Raw genomic sequence first — 16,580 nt, 5'->3', positions numbered from 1 at the left:
TCCTGAGGGGTGATGCTAATGGCTCCTCTTAATCCAGAAAAGGGCTTTCAGGTGAGTTTCACTTTGAGCCCCTGCAGCAGGAGGAAGACGGAATCCGGGTGGGGGGAGCGGGGAGGACACTAAAGGAAAATAAGGGGCTGAGAGAGAAATGGCCTACTGTGAGTCTCAAAGAACAAGGAAAGGCCAGAATTTCTCTAAGAGCATCCAAGAACTCTCCTGGGCACTTGCTAAGTAAACTGCAGATTCCTGCTCTCCACCCCCCCTCCCCAACCTTAACTTTCTAGATTTGAATTTTTAGGGCTGGAGTCAAAGAATCCCATTTAAAAGAAGTCCCCTATACCATCTAGGCTTTGATAACCACTTGGTTTATCTGCTTGGTGTTTTAAGAGTACAGATGGATATATTTGGGATTAATGATGGAGGTTACCCATGATATGATGATATGCTAGCTCTAATCTGTGGTATGGTTCTGAGAGAGTGTTTTTTTGCTTTGTTTTTAGATTTATTTGAGAGAGAGAGAGAACAGGTGCGTGCGCAGACTGCCCGCTGAGCGCAGAGCCTGACGTCATAGTGGGGCTCCAACTCACGACCCTGAGATTGTGACCTGAGCTGAAGTCAAGAGTCAGACACTTAACAGCTGACTGAGTCACCCAGGTGCCCCATGAGAGAGTGCTCTTGAATGTCAAGTACTACTGCTCCAGCACAGTTCCTTAGAAGGGGGACAGACCAACAATGGGCAGTACTGAGTACCAAATGGCTAAGCAAAACCAGCCCTCCCTCACACATTCCAGTGCAGGAGAGGTCTGCAGAGCCCTCTACAATGAAACTGCTAATTAGAGCTAATTAAAAGTGCCGGAGACTAGAGCTTGATGGAAATCAAGCGGGAAGGACAACCAGAAAAAAATAAAGGAAAAGAAAATGTTTGAGAGCGAAGAGCCTGATTGAAAAATGAAATCATATTTTAATTACACAAAGCAAACAGAGACCCAATATTTACCAAATGAGAACCCTGATTTCTCATGGCTAAGAACACAGAGAGACTTTGGTGTTGGACTGCTCAAAGTTTGAATCCTAGAACTATTATTATTATGTAAACTGAGAATTTGCTTAGCCTCTTTAAGCTTTAGTTTTTTTCATCTAGAAAATGAGGTCATAATAGTTACATATAGAGTTTCATATAGAGTTTCAGTGAACCAATATAGGCAAAGCACTTCTTACGGTTCATCTCATGTACTGAGTTCAATTACATAATAGTAATAATACTTACTCTGTGTAGAAGAACGAAACTCGACCATTCTCTTACAGCATACACAAAGATAAACTCGAAATGGAAAAAAGACCTCAACGTGAGGCAGAATCTATCAAAATCCTAGAGAGGAACCTAGAGAGTAACCTCTTCAACATCGACCACAGCAACTTCTTTCAAGACATGTCTCCAAAGACAAAGGAAACAAAAGCGAAAATGAACTTTTGGGACTTCATCAAGATCAAAAGCTTCTGCACAGCAAAGGAAAGAGTCCACAAAACAAACAGGAAACCCACTGAATGGGAGAAGATACTCACAAACGACACTACAGACAAAGGGCTGATATCCAAGATCTATAAAGAACTCCTCAAACTCAACACACACAAAACAGATAATCACATCGAAAAAATGGGCAGAAGACATGAACAGACACTTCTCCAAAGAAGACATACAAATGCCTAACAGACACATGAAAAAATGTTCATCATCATTAGCCATCAGGGAGATTCAAATCATAACCACACTGAGATACCACCTTATACCAGTTAGAATGGCAAAATCAACAAGACAGTAAACAACAAATGTTGGAGAGGATTTGGAGAAAGGGGAACCCTTTTACACTGTTGGTGGGAATGCAAGTTGGTGCAGCCACTTTGGAAAAGAATATGGAGATCCCTTAAGAAATTAAAAAATGGAGCTGCCCTATGACCCTGCAATTGCAGTACTGGGTATTTATCCCAAAGATACAGATACGGTGAAAAGAAGGGCCATCTTTACCCCAATGTTCATAGCAGCAATGGCCACAGTCGCCGAACTCTGGAAAGAATTAAGATGCCCTTCAATGGACGAATGGATAAGGAAGATGTGGTCCATATACACTATGGAGTATTATGCCTCCACCAGAAAGGATGAATACCCAACTTTTGTATCAACATGGATGGGACTAGAGGAGATTATGCCAAGTGAAATAAGTCAAGCAGAGAAAGTCAATTATCGTATGGTTTCACTTACTTGTGGAACATAAGGAATAACATTGGAGGACATTGGGTGAAGGACAGGAGAAGGGAGTTGGGGGAAATTGGAGGGGGAGATGAACCACGAGAGACTGTGGACTCTGAGAAACAAACTGAGGGTTTTGGAGGGGAGGGGGGTGGGGGGTTGGGCGAGCCTGGTGGTGGGTATCATGGAGGTCACGTATTGCATGGAGCACTGGGCGAGGTACATAAACAATGAATTTTGGAACACTGAAAAAAAATAAAATAAGAACAGTAATACTTGCTCTTATATCATCACTGCAAGAAAGTAATTTAGGCCTGTAGGTAGTTTATACTGAAGTCAGTTGTCTTCTAGAAGCTGTCCTTGTTTCAGTGAAATGAAAGTATGGAGTCATAAGTCTAGGCACATGTTTACTTCTTGGTAACGTACTTATATTTAGCTAAGGATGCTCTCTGAAACATACATGGAAATTCGTATTTGTCAAACACTCTGAAACACAAATCACATTCATAAACATTTTAGATTGCTGTTACAGAGCAGCAGAGGGGAAAAAAACCCACTGAGAAACCAAAAACAAAACACAATTACGGTAACTAGTCATAAGAACTGTCGAATGAGAAAGGCGCTGGGAGGAAGTCTTGATATGGTCTGTATGAGCGTTAGCTGTTTCTGTGGCTATCCCAAAGGCTCCTGTTTCCTACGTTTAAGCCCCAAAATTAAACACTGTATCTTCATTTAGAAAACAAGAAAGGTCAGCTTCCAGCCTCAAGTTTTTCGGTAAGAATTCTAATAAAGTCAGTAAATGATCATTCTTGGGCTTGAATCAAGAACAAGCGTCCTATCTCTTTAGTACATATCTTTTTAGCACAATCATTTCCTGGCAGAAAAATGGCCTCGCTGGGTGAATTAATTTAATTTCCTAACTGTGACAACTACAAAGGTAGTGCAGGGTATATAAATAGCACAATTTGATGAGAGATTTTGGGCAAGTCACTTCTGATTTCCAGTCCTTGGGATCTTTATTGGAAATAATACCGCCTGTCATCTATGCTAATCTCTGAATCATTCCAATTCCAGTACATGTGCTACAAAGGGAGGACTACAACTATCTGCCAGTAATCTTGAGGAACCCTGAATTATACATTGCCATTATATATGTACAAGGTATGGTGACATTAATTGAGCATAATCAAAAGAATTCTTACTTAATCAGAGCCTCATACATAAGATATGACCAATCAAACATCAATACGGACAGGTATTACTTTTGAGAGCTTTATAAATACTCATTTTTGCGGTACTCTAGGGGGGATGAAGAGCCCCCCCTTAGACAATTAGTGATCAGTTAATTGCTAGAAGGTATGTAACCTACTATGAGTGCCATAAACACAGAAAAAGTAGATGAGTAGAAAGAGGGATGATCATAAACAGTGTAGGAAGGTCAAATGAAGGTTTAACTAGGGAGATGTAAAATTATTTATGTCTACTTATACAAATTTTAAAGAAAATTTTCTCAGAGATTAAGCCACATAAATTTTGTTTTATTATTAAATTTATTAATGGATATATTTCCTCCTACCAGGCAGCAAAAGCTATTTAACGCATCATATTTTCAAATTTACTCTGGCCCCCAAGAAAGTCAGGGTTAGTGTTGTATCACCATTAAATTCAAGAGATATAACAGAATTTTTAGGGGGCACCATTATTAAAAGAATTTGGGTAGCAGACAAATCTCTCCTATAAAATTTATCACAAATACACATGATTAATAATCTTGAGTTGAAAATTTGGAGTTTTACAGGTAAGGGTTTGAAAAGGGATAGGTTATTCCAGGATTGGAGAAGCAGCTAAAACCAATGGCAGAATAAAGGTGGGGAAAAAAATAAGCAGAGAAAAATATATGAAAAATATATACATATGTAATTTTTCAGAAACAGATTTGGTTTTCCGGCAATCAAATGACATTTTATTTAATGGGGGGAGGGCATTTCATGTTTTCAGCTGAATTACCTCCAAAGCCCACTTCAGAGGCAGTACCCACTCTTGATTCCTGGGAGTGATGGGGATTTATTTATGGGACCACAGATATATTCATCTGTCTGGATGTCTGTGGGTGTTTCCAGTAGATGGCAGCATGTCATTGCTAATTCCCGTCAGGCTACACCCTGGTCAGTCCAAAGAGGAAAACCCGTACCTCTGCCGCAGAAAACCAAAGGGCTTTTCCTGGTGCAAGAGGTTTGTGTGAAGGAAGTCGGCCTAAACAGCCGCCTTGGAAGGAAATTCAAGATTTTCAGCCATGCCAGAGATCATTTTTGGCCTCAGATACAGCACAAGGCCAAGGATAAAGCAGGGGTCTGAGGTGACACATATTCAGTTTCTAGGCTGAATCTGTCACCTGGAGGAAGCACCTCAACAGTTTGCCTCAAAGGGGAGTCCGAGAGGTTAAAATGGGACAATGCTTTAATTTACGGGGAAGAAAGGTGCTACATCAATTCATGGGGGGAAGGACCAGTTCTTTGCACCAGTCCTGTCCTTTTCTGCTTTTGTACTTTCCCTATCCTCTTCTCATGCCTTTTATATCCTGGCGTTCCCCAGGGCACGGTCCTCTGTCCCCAGTGCTGATTTCCCCTAATGGTTTTGAACCACAGGCCTAGGCTGATGACTCCCCATGTCTGTTGGTTCAGGACAGCTCCTCCCACCCCCAGCTTCTAGCTCACATGTCCAGTTGTGTGTTAGACATCTCCACTTGGAAATCTCACAGGCAGCCTGCACTCATTACATCCACTGATGACCTCCATCAAACCTCCCTCTCCCCATTCCTGGAGGTTTACCTTCAAAACAAAACAAAACAAAACAAAAAAACACCTAATTGGCTTTATTTAGTGATTTCTGAATCAGGCAGCATCCTACCTAGCAAATGGAAGGGTGGTCCTGGGACCCACCCAGGTCAGAAAGTACCCTGATTCCTTTTTCTTTATTCTCATGGTTCCATCACTCTCTAAATCCTGCCAATTTTAGCTCCTATGTATCTCTCAACTCCACGTCCTCCATCTCCCCCAGTTTGGACCTGGTTCAGGCCTACACCTTTTTGACAATCACCTTCCACTTGGCCTGTAAGGCCTGCGGTTTATCATCCTCCTGTCCATTTCTGACCTAGCTGCTCAAGTAATCTACTTAGAAACAGATCTGACCATCTCGCTCTTATGCTGATTCCATTTACCCTACAGGATAAAGTCTGAACACCTTATCATCTACCCTTCCCCCCCGAATTTTCTACCACTCTCTTCCTCAGGCATATGCCCCAGTCACCCTGAACTGCCCTCTCTCTTCCAAATGGCTCCCTCCTCATCCTGGATAACTCTGCTTCAGATTAACATGAAGCACCACCTCCTCCAAAAATTCTGCCTTGATCTCCTACCTCCCTAATGGATTGGGGGAACTCAAAAAGTTAGGTATTGCCAACACAAAATCCCCCCAGAGATGTAAGTATAAAACATGGGCTACTTATTTCCTGTGACAGGAAGCTTTCAAGCTTTAAAGTTCAACCTCTTTTTAACAGCCTTATTGAGATATAATTCACACACCATACAATTCACTCATTTAAAGTGTACATTTTCTACGTCCTTTTGTATATTCAAGGAATGTACATCCATCAGCACAATCTACTTTAGAACATTTTCATTATCCCCAAAGGAAACCCATGTTCGCATTTTCTCCCGACCCTCCAGCTTTAAGTAACCGCTACTCTATTTTCTGTCTCTATAACTTTGCCTACTTTGGACATTTCATATGAATGGAGTCATATACTATATGGGTTTTCACGACCAGCTTCTTTCATTTAATGTAATGTTTTCAAGGTTCATGCACGTTTGTCATTATGGATCAGTGCTTTTCTTTTTATAGCTGAAAAATACCCGTTGTGTGGGTTTATCACATTTTATTTCTCTATCAGCTGATGGATATATCCGGGTTGTTGCCACTTTTTGGCCATTAAGAAAATTTGTATACAGATTTTTATGTAGGTGTAGGTTTTCATTTCTCTTGGGTAAGACCTAGAAGAGGAATTGCCAGGTCATAGGGCAAGGGTGCAGTGAGTCTAACTTTTTGAAGACTGATGCACTGCCTTCCAAAGCAGCTCTGCCATTTTATATTCTGGCCAGCAACGTGTGAAGGATCCGGTTTCTCCACATCCTAACACTTGCTGGAGTTGGACTGTCTTTTTGATTACAGCAATCCTAGTGGGTGTAATGGGATTATCTCATTATGGTTTTGACTTGCATTTCCCTAATAACATCTTTTCATGTGTGTATTAGCCATCTATACAACTTCTTTGGAGAAATGGCTATACAAATCATTTGCCTATTTTTTGATAGTTTTTTCCAATAGTTTTAGACTTACAGAAAGATTGAGAAGACAGAACAAAGATTTCCCATATAACTTGCACCCAGTCTCCCTATAATCAACATCTTAGTGTGATATCTTTATCACAACTACTGAATATTGATACATTATTTATTTTTTAAAAAAGATTTTATTTATTTGACACAGAGAGATCACAAATAGGCAGAGAGGCAGGCAGAGAGAGAGAGGGGGAAGCAGGCTCTCCGCTGAGCAGATAGCCCTATGCTGGGCTCCATCCCAGGACCCTGAGATCATGACCTGAGCCGAAGGCAGAGGCTTAACCCACTGAGCCACCCAGGTGCCCCGAATATTGATACATTATTAACTAAAGTCCATAGTTTATTCATATTTTCTTAATTTTTACATAATGTCCTTTTTCTTTTCTAGGATCCCTTCCAGAACACTGATTACATGCAGCTGTCATGCCTTCTTAATGATTTATTAATAAAGATTTTATTTATTTACTTGAGAGAGACAGAGAGAGATCATGCGTGCACAGGGGTGGGGGGAGGGGCAGAGAGAGAGGAAGGAGGAGACTCTCTGCTGTGTGGGGACCCTGAAGTGGGGCTCGATCCCAGGTCCCTGAGATCATGATGTGAGTTGAAGTCAGATGCTTAACTGACTGAGCCACCCAGGTGCCCTGCCATGCCTTCTTAGTCTTGTTTTGGCTATACAAGTTTCTCAGACTTGCCTTGTTTTTGATGACCTTGATAGTTTCAAGGAGGACTGGTATTTCTTTCATAGGATCCTCTTTTACTGAAAACTCTCTGATGTTCTCCTCATTTATATGGGGGTTATGGGTTGGGGAAGATCACAGAGGTAAAGTATCATTTTCATCCCCTCAAATCAAGGGTATATCCATCAACATGCTTTGTGTAATTTGGCGTTGACCCCTGATCACCTGGCTGAAGTACTGTTTGTCAGATTTCTCCACTATAAAGTTACCTTCCTCTGACTGCTTATGTACTCTTTGGAAGGAAGTCCCTAAGAACGATCTACACTTAAGAAGTGGAGAGTTAGTTTCCTTATTTAGGGTAGCTATGTAATTCATTTGGAATTCTTCTGTATAGGAGATCTTTCTCTTCTTCCTCACTTATTAATTTATTCAATCATTTTAATTGTATCACTATGGACTCATAAATATTTATTCTGTACTTTGTGTCATAATCCAATACTTTATTTTGTTGCTCAAATTGTCCCAGCTTTGGCCATTAAGCTCTCTTTCAGTTGGCCCCTGTGCCTCTGTGACACATTCCCGTCAAAGTGGTGTGCATGCGTGTGCATGTGTGTGTGTGTGTGTATATTTAGTACTTCCTTAACTTTTGGATATTCCACGCTCATCTTATATGTTTTCTGTCCTAGTCCTAGAATCAGCCATTTCTCCCAGAAGCCTTGGTTCTTTCCTTGGAGAAGAGTATTAGAAACCAAGATCTGGACACTAGGTGTGCTCATTACTACTGGGGTGCCTTTACCTATTCTTTTTTTTTTTTTTATGATTTTATTTATTTATTTACGGACAGAGATCACAAGTAGGCAAAGAGGCAGGCAGAGAGAGACAGGGGGAAGCAGGCTCCCCGCTGAGCAGAGAGCCCGATGTGGGGCTCTATCCCAGGACCCTGAGATCATGACCTAAGCCGAAGGCAGAGGCTTTAACCCAATGAGGCACCCAGGTGCCCCGCCTTTACCTATTCTTTAATTGGGTTATTTGTCTTTGTATTATGGAGTTGTAAGAGTTTTCTATGAATTCTGGATACAAGTCCCTTATCAGATATGTGATATGAAAATATTTTCTCCCATTCTTTCAGTTGTCTCTTTACTTTCTTGATTCAATCTCTTATTAAGTTAAACAAATATGGTGTGTTCTACTTCTCCATATAAACCTATGTCCTGAGGAGGCATTTCTTTTTTTTTTAATATTTTTTTTAATTTTATTTTTAATTTTAATAAACATATAATGTATTTTTATCCCCAGGGGTACAGGTCTGTGAATCGCCAGGTTTACACATTTCACAGCACTCATCATAGCACATACCCTCCCCAATGTCCATTTCCCCACCACCCTCTCCCATCCCCCCTCCCCCCAGCAACCCTCAGTCTGTTTTTTGAGATTGAGTCTTTTATGGTTTGTCTCCCTCCCAATCCCATCTTATCATTTTTTCTTTTCCTACTTCCCCCCAACCCCCCCGCATTGCATCTCCACTTCTGAGGAGGCATTTCAAGCAAGATTTCTTTCTCCTTTGGTTTCCAGATTCCAAATAGTTCCTTCTTTACCAGTGGGATTTTTCTATTGGCTACTGTGAAGATGTCCTATGTATGTGTATTACACATAGAAGATATAGGGCCTTACTGGTTAAGTAAACATATACAGAACAGCTCCAAAGCTAAACAAGAGTTGCTGGAAGGGGGTTGAGGGCTGGAGAAGGGAGGGGTGGAGCATGGAGGAGCACCTTCCTTAAAAATAAAACCATTCGGTGTCCTTCTAAGAGAGATCACAACTCCTCTTCATCATGGGAAACACATGATGAATAAATATGCTGGGAAGAGCAGGGCTTTCTTAGTAACCATTCAGTGAGAAAAGAGAGGGCGCCTATTTAGTCTTTTATATATCACACCAGAAGCCCCTAATTGCATTCTTGTTTGTCATGAACGCATCAGACCCCACCACAGAACTGAGCAGTGAGAAGTCTGTTCCCAAAGCTTGTTTCTGCACTAGGTAAGTTGTGTAGAGAAGATTAAGGAGTGCAAACCAAAGCATTTCAGCCCTCTTGTCAGGTCCACCAGTACCCCAATTCTCTGTCCTGAGCTAACTTAAACTACTAGCACCATTTGACATAGATGAAGACACTCTCCTCTTAAAACACTTGCTTCTGGGAAACAGACCTCTCTCCTATTTTCTTTCCTGCTCCTTCTCAGGTTCCTTTGCTGGTTTGTCCTCAGCACTCCAACATCTCAACAGTGGAGTACCCACCCAAGGCCCAATTCTTGGATGGCTTCCCTTCTTCTATGCTTGTGTTGTAAATAAGATCTCATTTCTCATTCCATCTCATGGCTTTAAATCCCATCTACCTGCTGATGATTCCCAAACTCCTATTTCTAGCCCAGACCTCTTTCCTGAATACAGATTTGTACATTCAGCTCTCTCTTCATGATTTCTATTCAGATGTCTAATGTGCATCTCAACCTTAGTATTTCCAAACCCAAACTCTTGATACCTCCTTCCTATCTGCCCTGTTTCCACCTCCCCAAACTCAACCTGTCTTTCCCAGTGTCTGGCGTATTTTCATTTCCGTAAATCAAAACTCCATCGTTTGAAATGCTCAGAACAAAAACCTTGGAGTCACTGGTTTACTTCCAATCTCTCAGAAAATCCTGTCAGATCTGCTTGTAAAATATATCCTAATCTGACCACTTCTTATCTTCTGCAGTGCCGCCATCTTGGCTTGAATCACTACTATCTTTCACCTAGGTTATTGCAGTAGTTTCCTGACAGCTCCTTCTGTTTTTGCTCTTGCCTGCAACCTCCCCTCCCCAAATGTCTACTTACAACATAGTAACCAGGAGTGATTCTTTTACAGTGTAAGTCACATTATGGCAGTCTCTGTTCCAAACCATCTGATAGCTTCCTACCTCACTCAAAGTAAAAACCAGTGTTAACGCAACAACCTTCAGGATCTCAGCTTCCTGGATGAAACCAGTGACTCCATCTCTGACTCTTCCCTCTGCTCATTCATGTCATACATACTGGCCTTTCTGCTGTTCTTTAAATGCCAAGTGTACTTCTCCCTCTGGCTCTTTCCTCTTGTGTGTCTTTTGCTGGTATGCTCTTCCCCTAGATATCGACATGGCTTGTTCCCTGTCTTCCTTTAGCTTTTTCCTCAATTGTTACCACATCATTAAGGGCTTCCGTGACACTCTACAATTGTGGGTGACCTTCGTTACCCCGGCATACTCTCTTCCCCTTCCCATGCCTGATTTTTCACATAGCATATATATCATCTGAGATACTTTATATTTTACTTTATTGGTCTGCCTTAACTGCCTGAATTACAATAGTGTAAGTTCCATAAGGGCAGGACCTAAACAGAAGACACACTCAATAAACAGCAGTTGAATGAGTGAATGAAAGAATGAATAAAAGGGTGAGGAAGCTTTCCTATGTGTTGGAACTTCTCCCCTTACCACTTCCTGAATCTAAGCTTTCATTTCCTTATCTTTGTCGGATTTAAGTACGAGAGATGCCAGTCTAAAGAAAATCAAAATGAGAAAAAAAATCGAGGAGAGATGAAGCCTTGAAGGAAACCAGAGGTGGCAGAAGAGATGAAGGAGAAAGAGAACTGTAAAGGGACAGATGTCAGAGGGAAAATGTGGCAAGAGCGGGAAGAACCAGGAAGAAACTCTGGACTCATCTGCTTGAATAATGGCTTCACTTAAAGTACAAAGATTGTTGGAGCCACTTTGGGGACTTCAGTGCCCAGCCAGACTTCTCCCGCGGTGCACTGCCTGGACTCCCGGGCTGTTTCAGAGACTCAGTCTGGAGAAGTGCAAGGCAGCTCAGGGGAAGATGATTTCTCATGAAAGGAACTAAAAAAAGCCTACTCAAGAAGCCCTTCCATTTTCTAGTTAACCAACAGTCATTTTCCAGGACAGAGTATCATCTTGACTTTAAAAATGTACAATGAGGTTAAAAGGGTCAACACCATAGCAAAGATCATTGTCTGGGGGACAGGGTTTCTCTAATTCTGGTGATTATACAGGTTATGCTGATCCTTGGTCACCTGAGATTTATCCTCTTACTGGAAATGAGAGTAAAGGTGTGTAGAAAAAGAGATTGACAGCAATGCCGCAAGTAGAAGAATCAACATAAACGGAATCACTCCACATTCTTCTTTATTACAGAAAGGGTGTTGTATTTTCCACTGGCCAGGGAGGCTGTGGAGGTGAAAAACTACAAGAGCATTGCAACTTCTTGTTAAGTAAGTTTTCTGACACATGGCAACTAGTGATTAATTACTGTGTTAGAAGATAACATTCCTATAGAGACTTGCTGGAAATACAGATGCTGCCCATGCTTGATTAGACACTGCTTAAGGAACGCCGAGGCACACTGCTGCGGTCTATTATTTCTGGCTATTTTGGTATTGCTGTTATATTCATTTTACATAGCTTCAAATTCAGTGGAATCGATGGAGCCCATTTCCATGAAACCTGTCCTACCAAAACCAGAAACAGAAAAAAATAAGGCCATCAAGCGTGTCTATGTATGTTTGATGTATGAGAGCAAGAGCAAATGAAGGAGAAAGAGACAATGAACCATAGGGATACATGGTTCCTTTTGTAAAATGCTTTATGCTCTAGGGAGATGCTGTTCCTCGTAAGCCTGTAAGAACACCAACCCATGTTAGCTAGGAAAACTCTTAGGGCATTAAAGACAGACTAAACTTTGTCATTATCCAAGTTCTTCATCAGCACCAAAAGAAGCCTTGAGTGGATACCTACCCATTCATTCAATACCCATGATGAGCACTTACTCTGGGCTCAGCACTGAGAAAACAGAAAAGAGTCTCAGGGTCTTAGGACATATAAGTCTAACAGGGAGAGGTCTTCCAAGGGGTGCCTGGGTGGCTCAGTCAGTTACACGGCCGACTCTTGGTTTTGGCTCAGGTCATGATCTCAGGGTCATGAGATTGAGCCCCACGTTAGGGTCCCTGCACAGCAGGAGTCTGCTTGGGATTCTTTCTCCCTCTCCCTCTGTCCTTCCCTGCCAAACAATCTCTCTCTCTCTCACATTAAATAAACAAATAAATCTTAAAAAAAAAAAAGGAGAGGCCTTCTGAACCAAGATTAGAAGGACAAAATCATCCAATGCTACATATTTATGCTGCCTATTTCCTTTTATAATCCATTCAGAGTAAACAGCAATAGTAGCAGTACCTCTCCCAAGTGGTCACATTTCAGGTCACACCCACTGCCCTGGACATCAGTCCCAAATCCAACTATAAAAGGCACGGCTCAGTTGCCATTTAATTACTTCCTGAAGAGGCAGTGTGGGCACGTAGCCCACTGATGCCGACCTCAATACTGCCCAGTCCGCATTTCATTATTCAGGTGCTAGTTTTTTTAGAACGTGTTCGGGCCCCATACTGTCTGCCAAAACCTGTTAATTTACTTATTTCAGCTAAATAAAAAAAAATCATTTAAAAAAAGGATGATTGAATTTAAGAATTCTATTCCTCAGAGAATTAGTAATGCTTTTCTGTATCCCTCAGGCTTCCATGTTCTTAACTTCCCCTTGTCAATGTTATTATGAACAGACTAATTCAATAATGAGATCATTCCCCATAAGAGCGACCAAATAAATGCAGCATTCAGTCACACCTGGTTTCCCTAATCTGAGCAAAGAAGGCTTCCTACCAAATTTAGCCTAAAATAGGGAATTTAATGAACACACAACACACACATGCACGCACAAAGGAAGAATAAGACAGGGAAGGAGGACAGAGAAGCAGAGGAACAGGGTAGCAATGGAACAAATGGAGGGATAGACTGGAGAAGAAAAGTTAAAAATGAAGATACATGGTTATAGGCTTTCAAAACAAGGATCCTAGCATATATTTCTTGATAACCGTCAATGTAATGTAATACTTCATTATTTCCTGAAAGGTCTTAAAAATGGTTTCAAATTTTCTGGAACTTCTTGAGGAATCCAAAAATCAAATGAAATGACACAGAAGTACAAACGTTAGGCAGCAGAATTCCAGACGATTAAAAACAAATGACTTCCTAGCCATAAAGGAGGTTATGAAAAAATTCACCAAGGTACAAAGAGCAGTAAAACACCAAGATACCATAATCACTGTCTATCTTCTTTAAAACTGTTTTAGCTTTCACTGAGTACCAAAGGTCTGATGATTTAAGTAAGGTATACAGGGTTGAGACCACATGAAGAGAGAATAAAACAACCCTTCAAATTTGCAAAAGTACATTATAAAGAAACATTAAAAATTCAGATCTGCAAACTAGGAAAGAGAAAGAGTGCACTTTAAAAGAAGAGCCTTCAAGGAATGAAAGGTGAGCACGGTTGATAATGAGTGACCACTGTCTACACAACAAAAACAAGAAGAGAAGAAGGGATTTCAACTGGGAAACAGAGAAGAGATGAGGAAAAGGTTCGTGAAAACATATATTCAACACGTGATTTATGAAAGAAAAAAAGAAGGAAATAATCCTAATGGATTTATAAATTTGCAAATGTTTACAAATTTGCACATGATTAAATAATACCTAATTTATACCATGAAATATTTGTTCAGGTATTAAAACTGGTACAGTGGACCCTTGAACAATGTGGGTAGGAAGAGGTGCCAACCTCCCACACAGTCACAGATCCGTGTATAACTTCTGACTCCCCCAAAACTTCAATATGAATAGCCCACTGTTGGCCAGATGTCGTACTGATAACATCAACAGTTGACGAACGTGTTTTGTAGGTTATATCTATTAAATACTGTTTTCTCACAAGAGAGTAAGCTAGAGAAAAGAAAATGTTATAAAGAAAATAAGGAAGAGAAAATACATTAATTGTAGTGTATGAAAAAAGTCTGCATATGAGTGGAACTGCATCGTTCAAACCCATGTTGTTCAAGGATCAACTGTCCTTCCAAGGGCTATCAGCGGCTTTGGGAAAAATAATGTTTTCAATGAAGCTTACTGGTATGGGAAAATGCAATTAAACAAATATAAAATTGCATTAACATAGTTCCAATTTTGTACAAAGAGAAATTATATGCATGCACAGTATAAAAATTCACTTGTATCCCTGGCAGAGGCACAAGGCCAGGAGAAATTACACCAAATGTCATAGTCTCCAGATGAAAGGCTTGGGAGTCATGTTTATTGATTTTTTTGTATTTTACGTGACATATCTTATGCAATAAGCAAATATTACTTTTAGAATAAGAAAGTTACTGAAGTTTTGTAGTATGAAGAACTTAGGTTAGAGAACAGGAAAACTCCCTGCCTAAGGCAGGTTACACATCCAATAGAATCATAGAGAATTACCTTCTCTAAGACTGATAAACATCTAATTGTTTCATTTTTTTCTTAAATTAACTTTTCAAGTACCAAGAATCTATTTTTCTAAGGGATTTGGATAGGCAACGGGATCTTGACTTTGGTACAAGGGACCGAGCCCGGTCCTTCCTCCTACCTTGCAAAGTCCAGGTCTGCCTCCCGTGACATGGTGATGTTGGTCAAATTCTGCTGCAGGACAAAGATGTTCCTACACATCTTCTTGATGCCAGACTCACTGATGCGTCTGAAGTACTGGGCGCCATTAATGAGGATGCAGGAGATCAGGTGACCCAGGCCTGAGGGACCAGCACAGATCAGCAGTGGGGGAGGGGAAGAGAAGCCAGATTAGTGCCACTTTGTGTGAACTTACACATGAATTTGCAAGGATGTCTGTCTTCAAATCCTCCACAGATTTAAATGATCAAAGAAGACATATCTCTGAGGGTTGCTGCACCCACTGACCCTACAGTAGTTCTCGAGTACTTATACATCGTCCTAATAGCTACAAATGGAGAGGCTTTATGCAACATACCCACTGCATACCCCAAGCCACCATGTCAAGGGCTTAGAAAATAAGCCATCTGGTTATAAATTATTGAAGAGCATTGGAACTCTTATTTTTCTGTAAAGAGGTACTGGAAGCAGAGGAGAACACATGCAAATACAATGATCTGTTTGGTTTCCTTTTCCTCACACACAAAAAGACAGGGGTGTATTTTTGGCTCACACGTTGATTTGGAACCCAGTAAGCAAAAATATGTCAGTAAGAAATGGTTGCATGTGGGTCACCATTCTTCAAAGCTTCCCCTGGAACTCCAAAGCTAGTCTGGTTAGTCACAAGCTGTCTACTGTCTTCATGATTTCCCTCTCCTGAAGTCATAGAGCCTCCATGGTGACGGTTCAAGGCGGGACTTCAGGATCCATGACTCCCTCTGTCTGCAGAATGAGTTTCCCTTGACGAGGATGAATGCAGAAAAGGGAGAGGAGGAGCATTCTCTCCTGCCTCAGCTACACTCGTGCAGTTGCTTCCAGACCACAAACTCACCTGTACGTGCAACTACTTGAAAGGGAAGTCAAAGGCTTTTTACTCAAAGAAAAGGAAACACACACGTGGATGTTACATTTAAAGCCACTGATTGATGTGAAAAATCTCTGTAGGTTAAGTTTGGGTATGATTTTACTGAGCCCATAACTCTGGGTATAATTTTGTTCTGCCATGGTAAAATGTAATTTGCCTAAGCGGAGGCAATGAGGGGGTGCAGTGTTTGTAGAGAATAGTAAATAATAGTAAATAATAGTAAGTATATTAAATAAGTAAATCTAGGGGCGGCTGGGTGGCTCAGTTGGTTACATGTCCTACTCTTGATCTCAGCTCGGGCCTTGATCTCAGGGTTGAGTTCAAGCCCTGCATTGTATGGAGCCCACTCCCTGCCCAGCACGGAGCCCACTTACAAAAAAAAGTAAATTCATATGATAAATACACATAATAAATTATAATAATAATTTTTAAAAACCCAATAGAAGTTGTCTGTTTTATATTATTACTATACACTGGCAATTACTATACACAAATAGTATCTGTGATAAGATGCTCCTCTTTGCCACACCAAAGAAGACTGATACCCTCTCACCCCCACTCCCCACCACTTGGGAAATTCTGTATTATGCCTTTTCAATTGAGGAAGAAATATCACAGAGAAATATCTAGAGCTTTTTTAAACAGAAGGTCTCCAATTTATGATTTCTTCATCTCTATTCTATGTTAGAGCGTTACACCCATATTTCAAGAAGATGTTGCTATTCATCAGGATTGGATGTTAAGAAATGTCTGGGCAAAATGAGAGGGAAAGTCTGGGAACTGTGAATG

The 16,580-nt window shown here is 40.8% G+C and overlaps 1 protein-coding gene across 1 annotated transcript in view; it reads right to left on the bottom strand.

The window, feature by feature from the left end:
• The window catches only part of EXOC4 (exocyst complex component 4), a 721,703-nt gene that overhangs the window by 43,909 nt on the left and 661,214 nt on the right, over nucleotides 1-16,580 (bottom strand). Inside the window, exon 17 of the mRNA XM_080818086.1 lies at nucleotides 14,850-15,009. Within this exon, the coding sequence (XP_080674212.1) occupies nucleotides 14,850-15,009 (160 nt within the window). The remainder of the gene's footprint in view (nucleotides 1-14,849; nucleotides 15,010-16,580) is intronic.

This window comes from Martes martes (genome assembly GCF_963455335.1).
Source record: "Martes martes genome assembly, chromosome: 11".
NCBI lineage: Eukaryota > Metazoa > Chordata > Mammalia > Carnivora > Mustelidae > Martes > Martes martes.
Note: the sequence above shows the minus strand (reverse complement) of the source record. Positions and strands in the feature narration are given on the sequence as shown.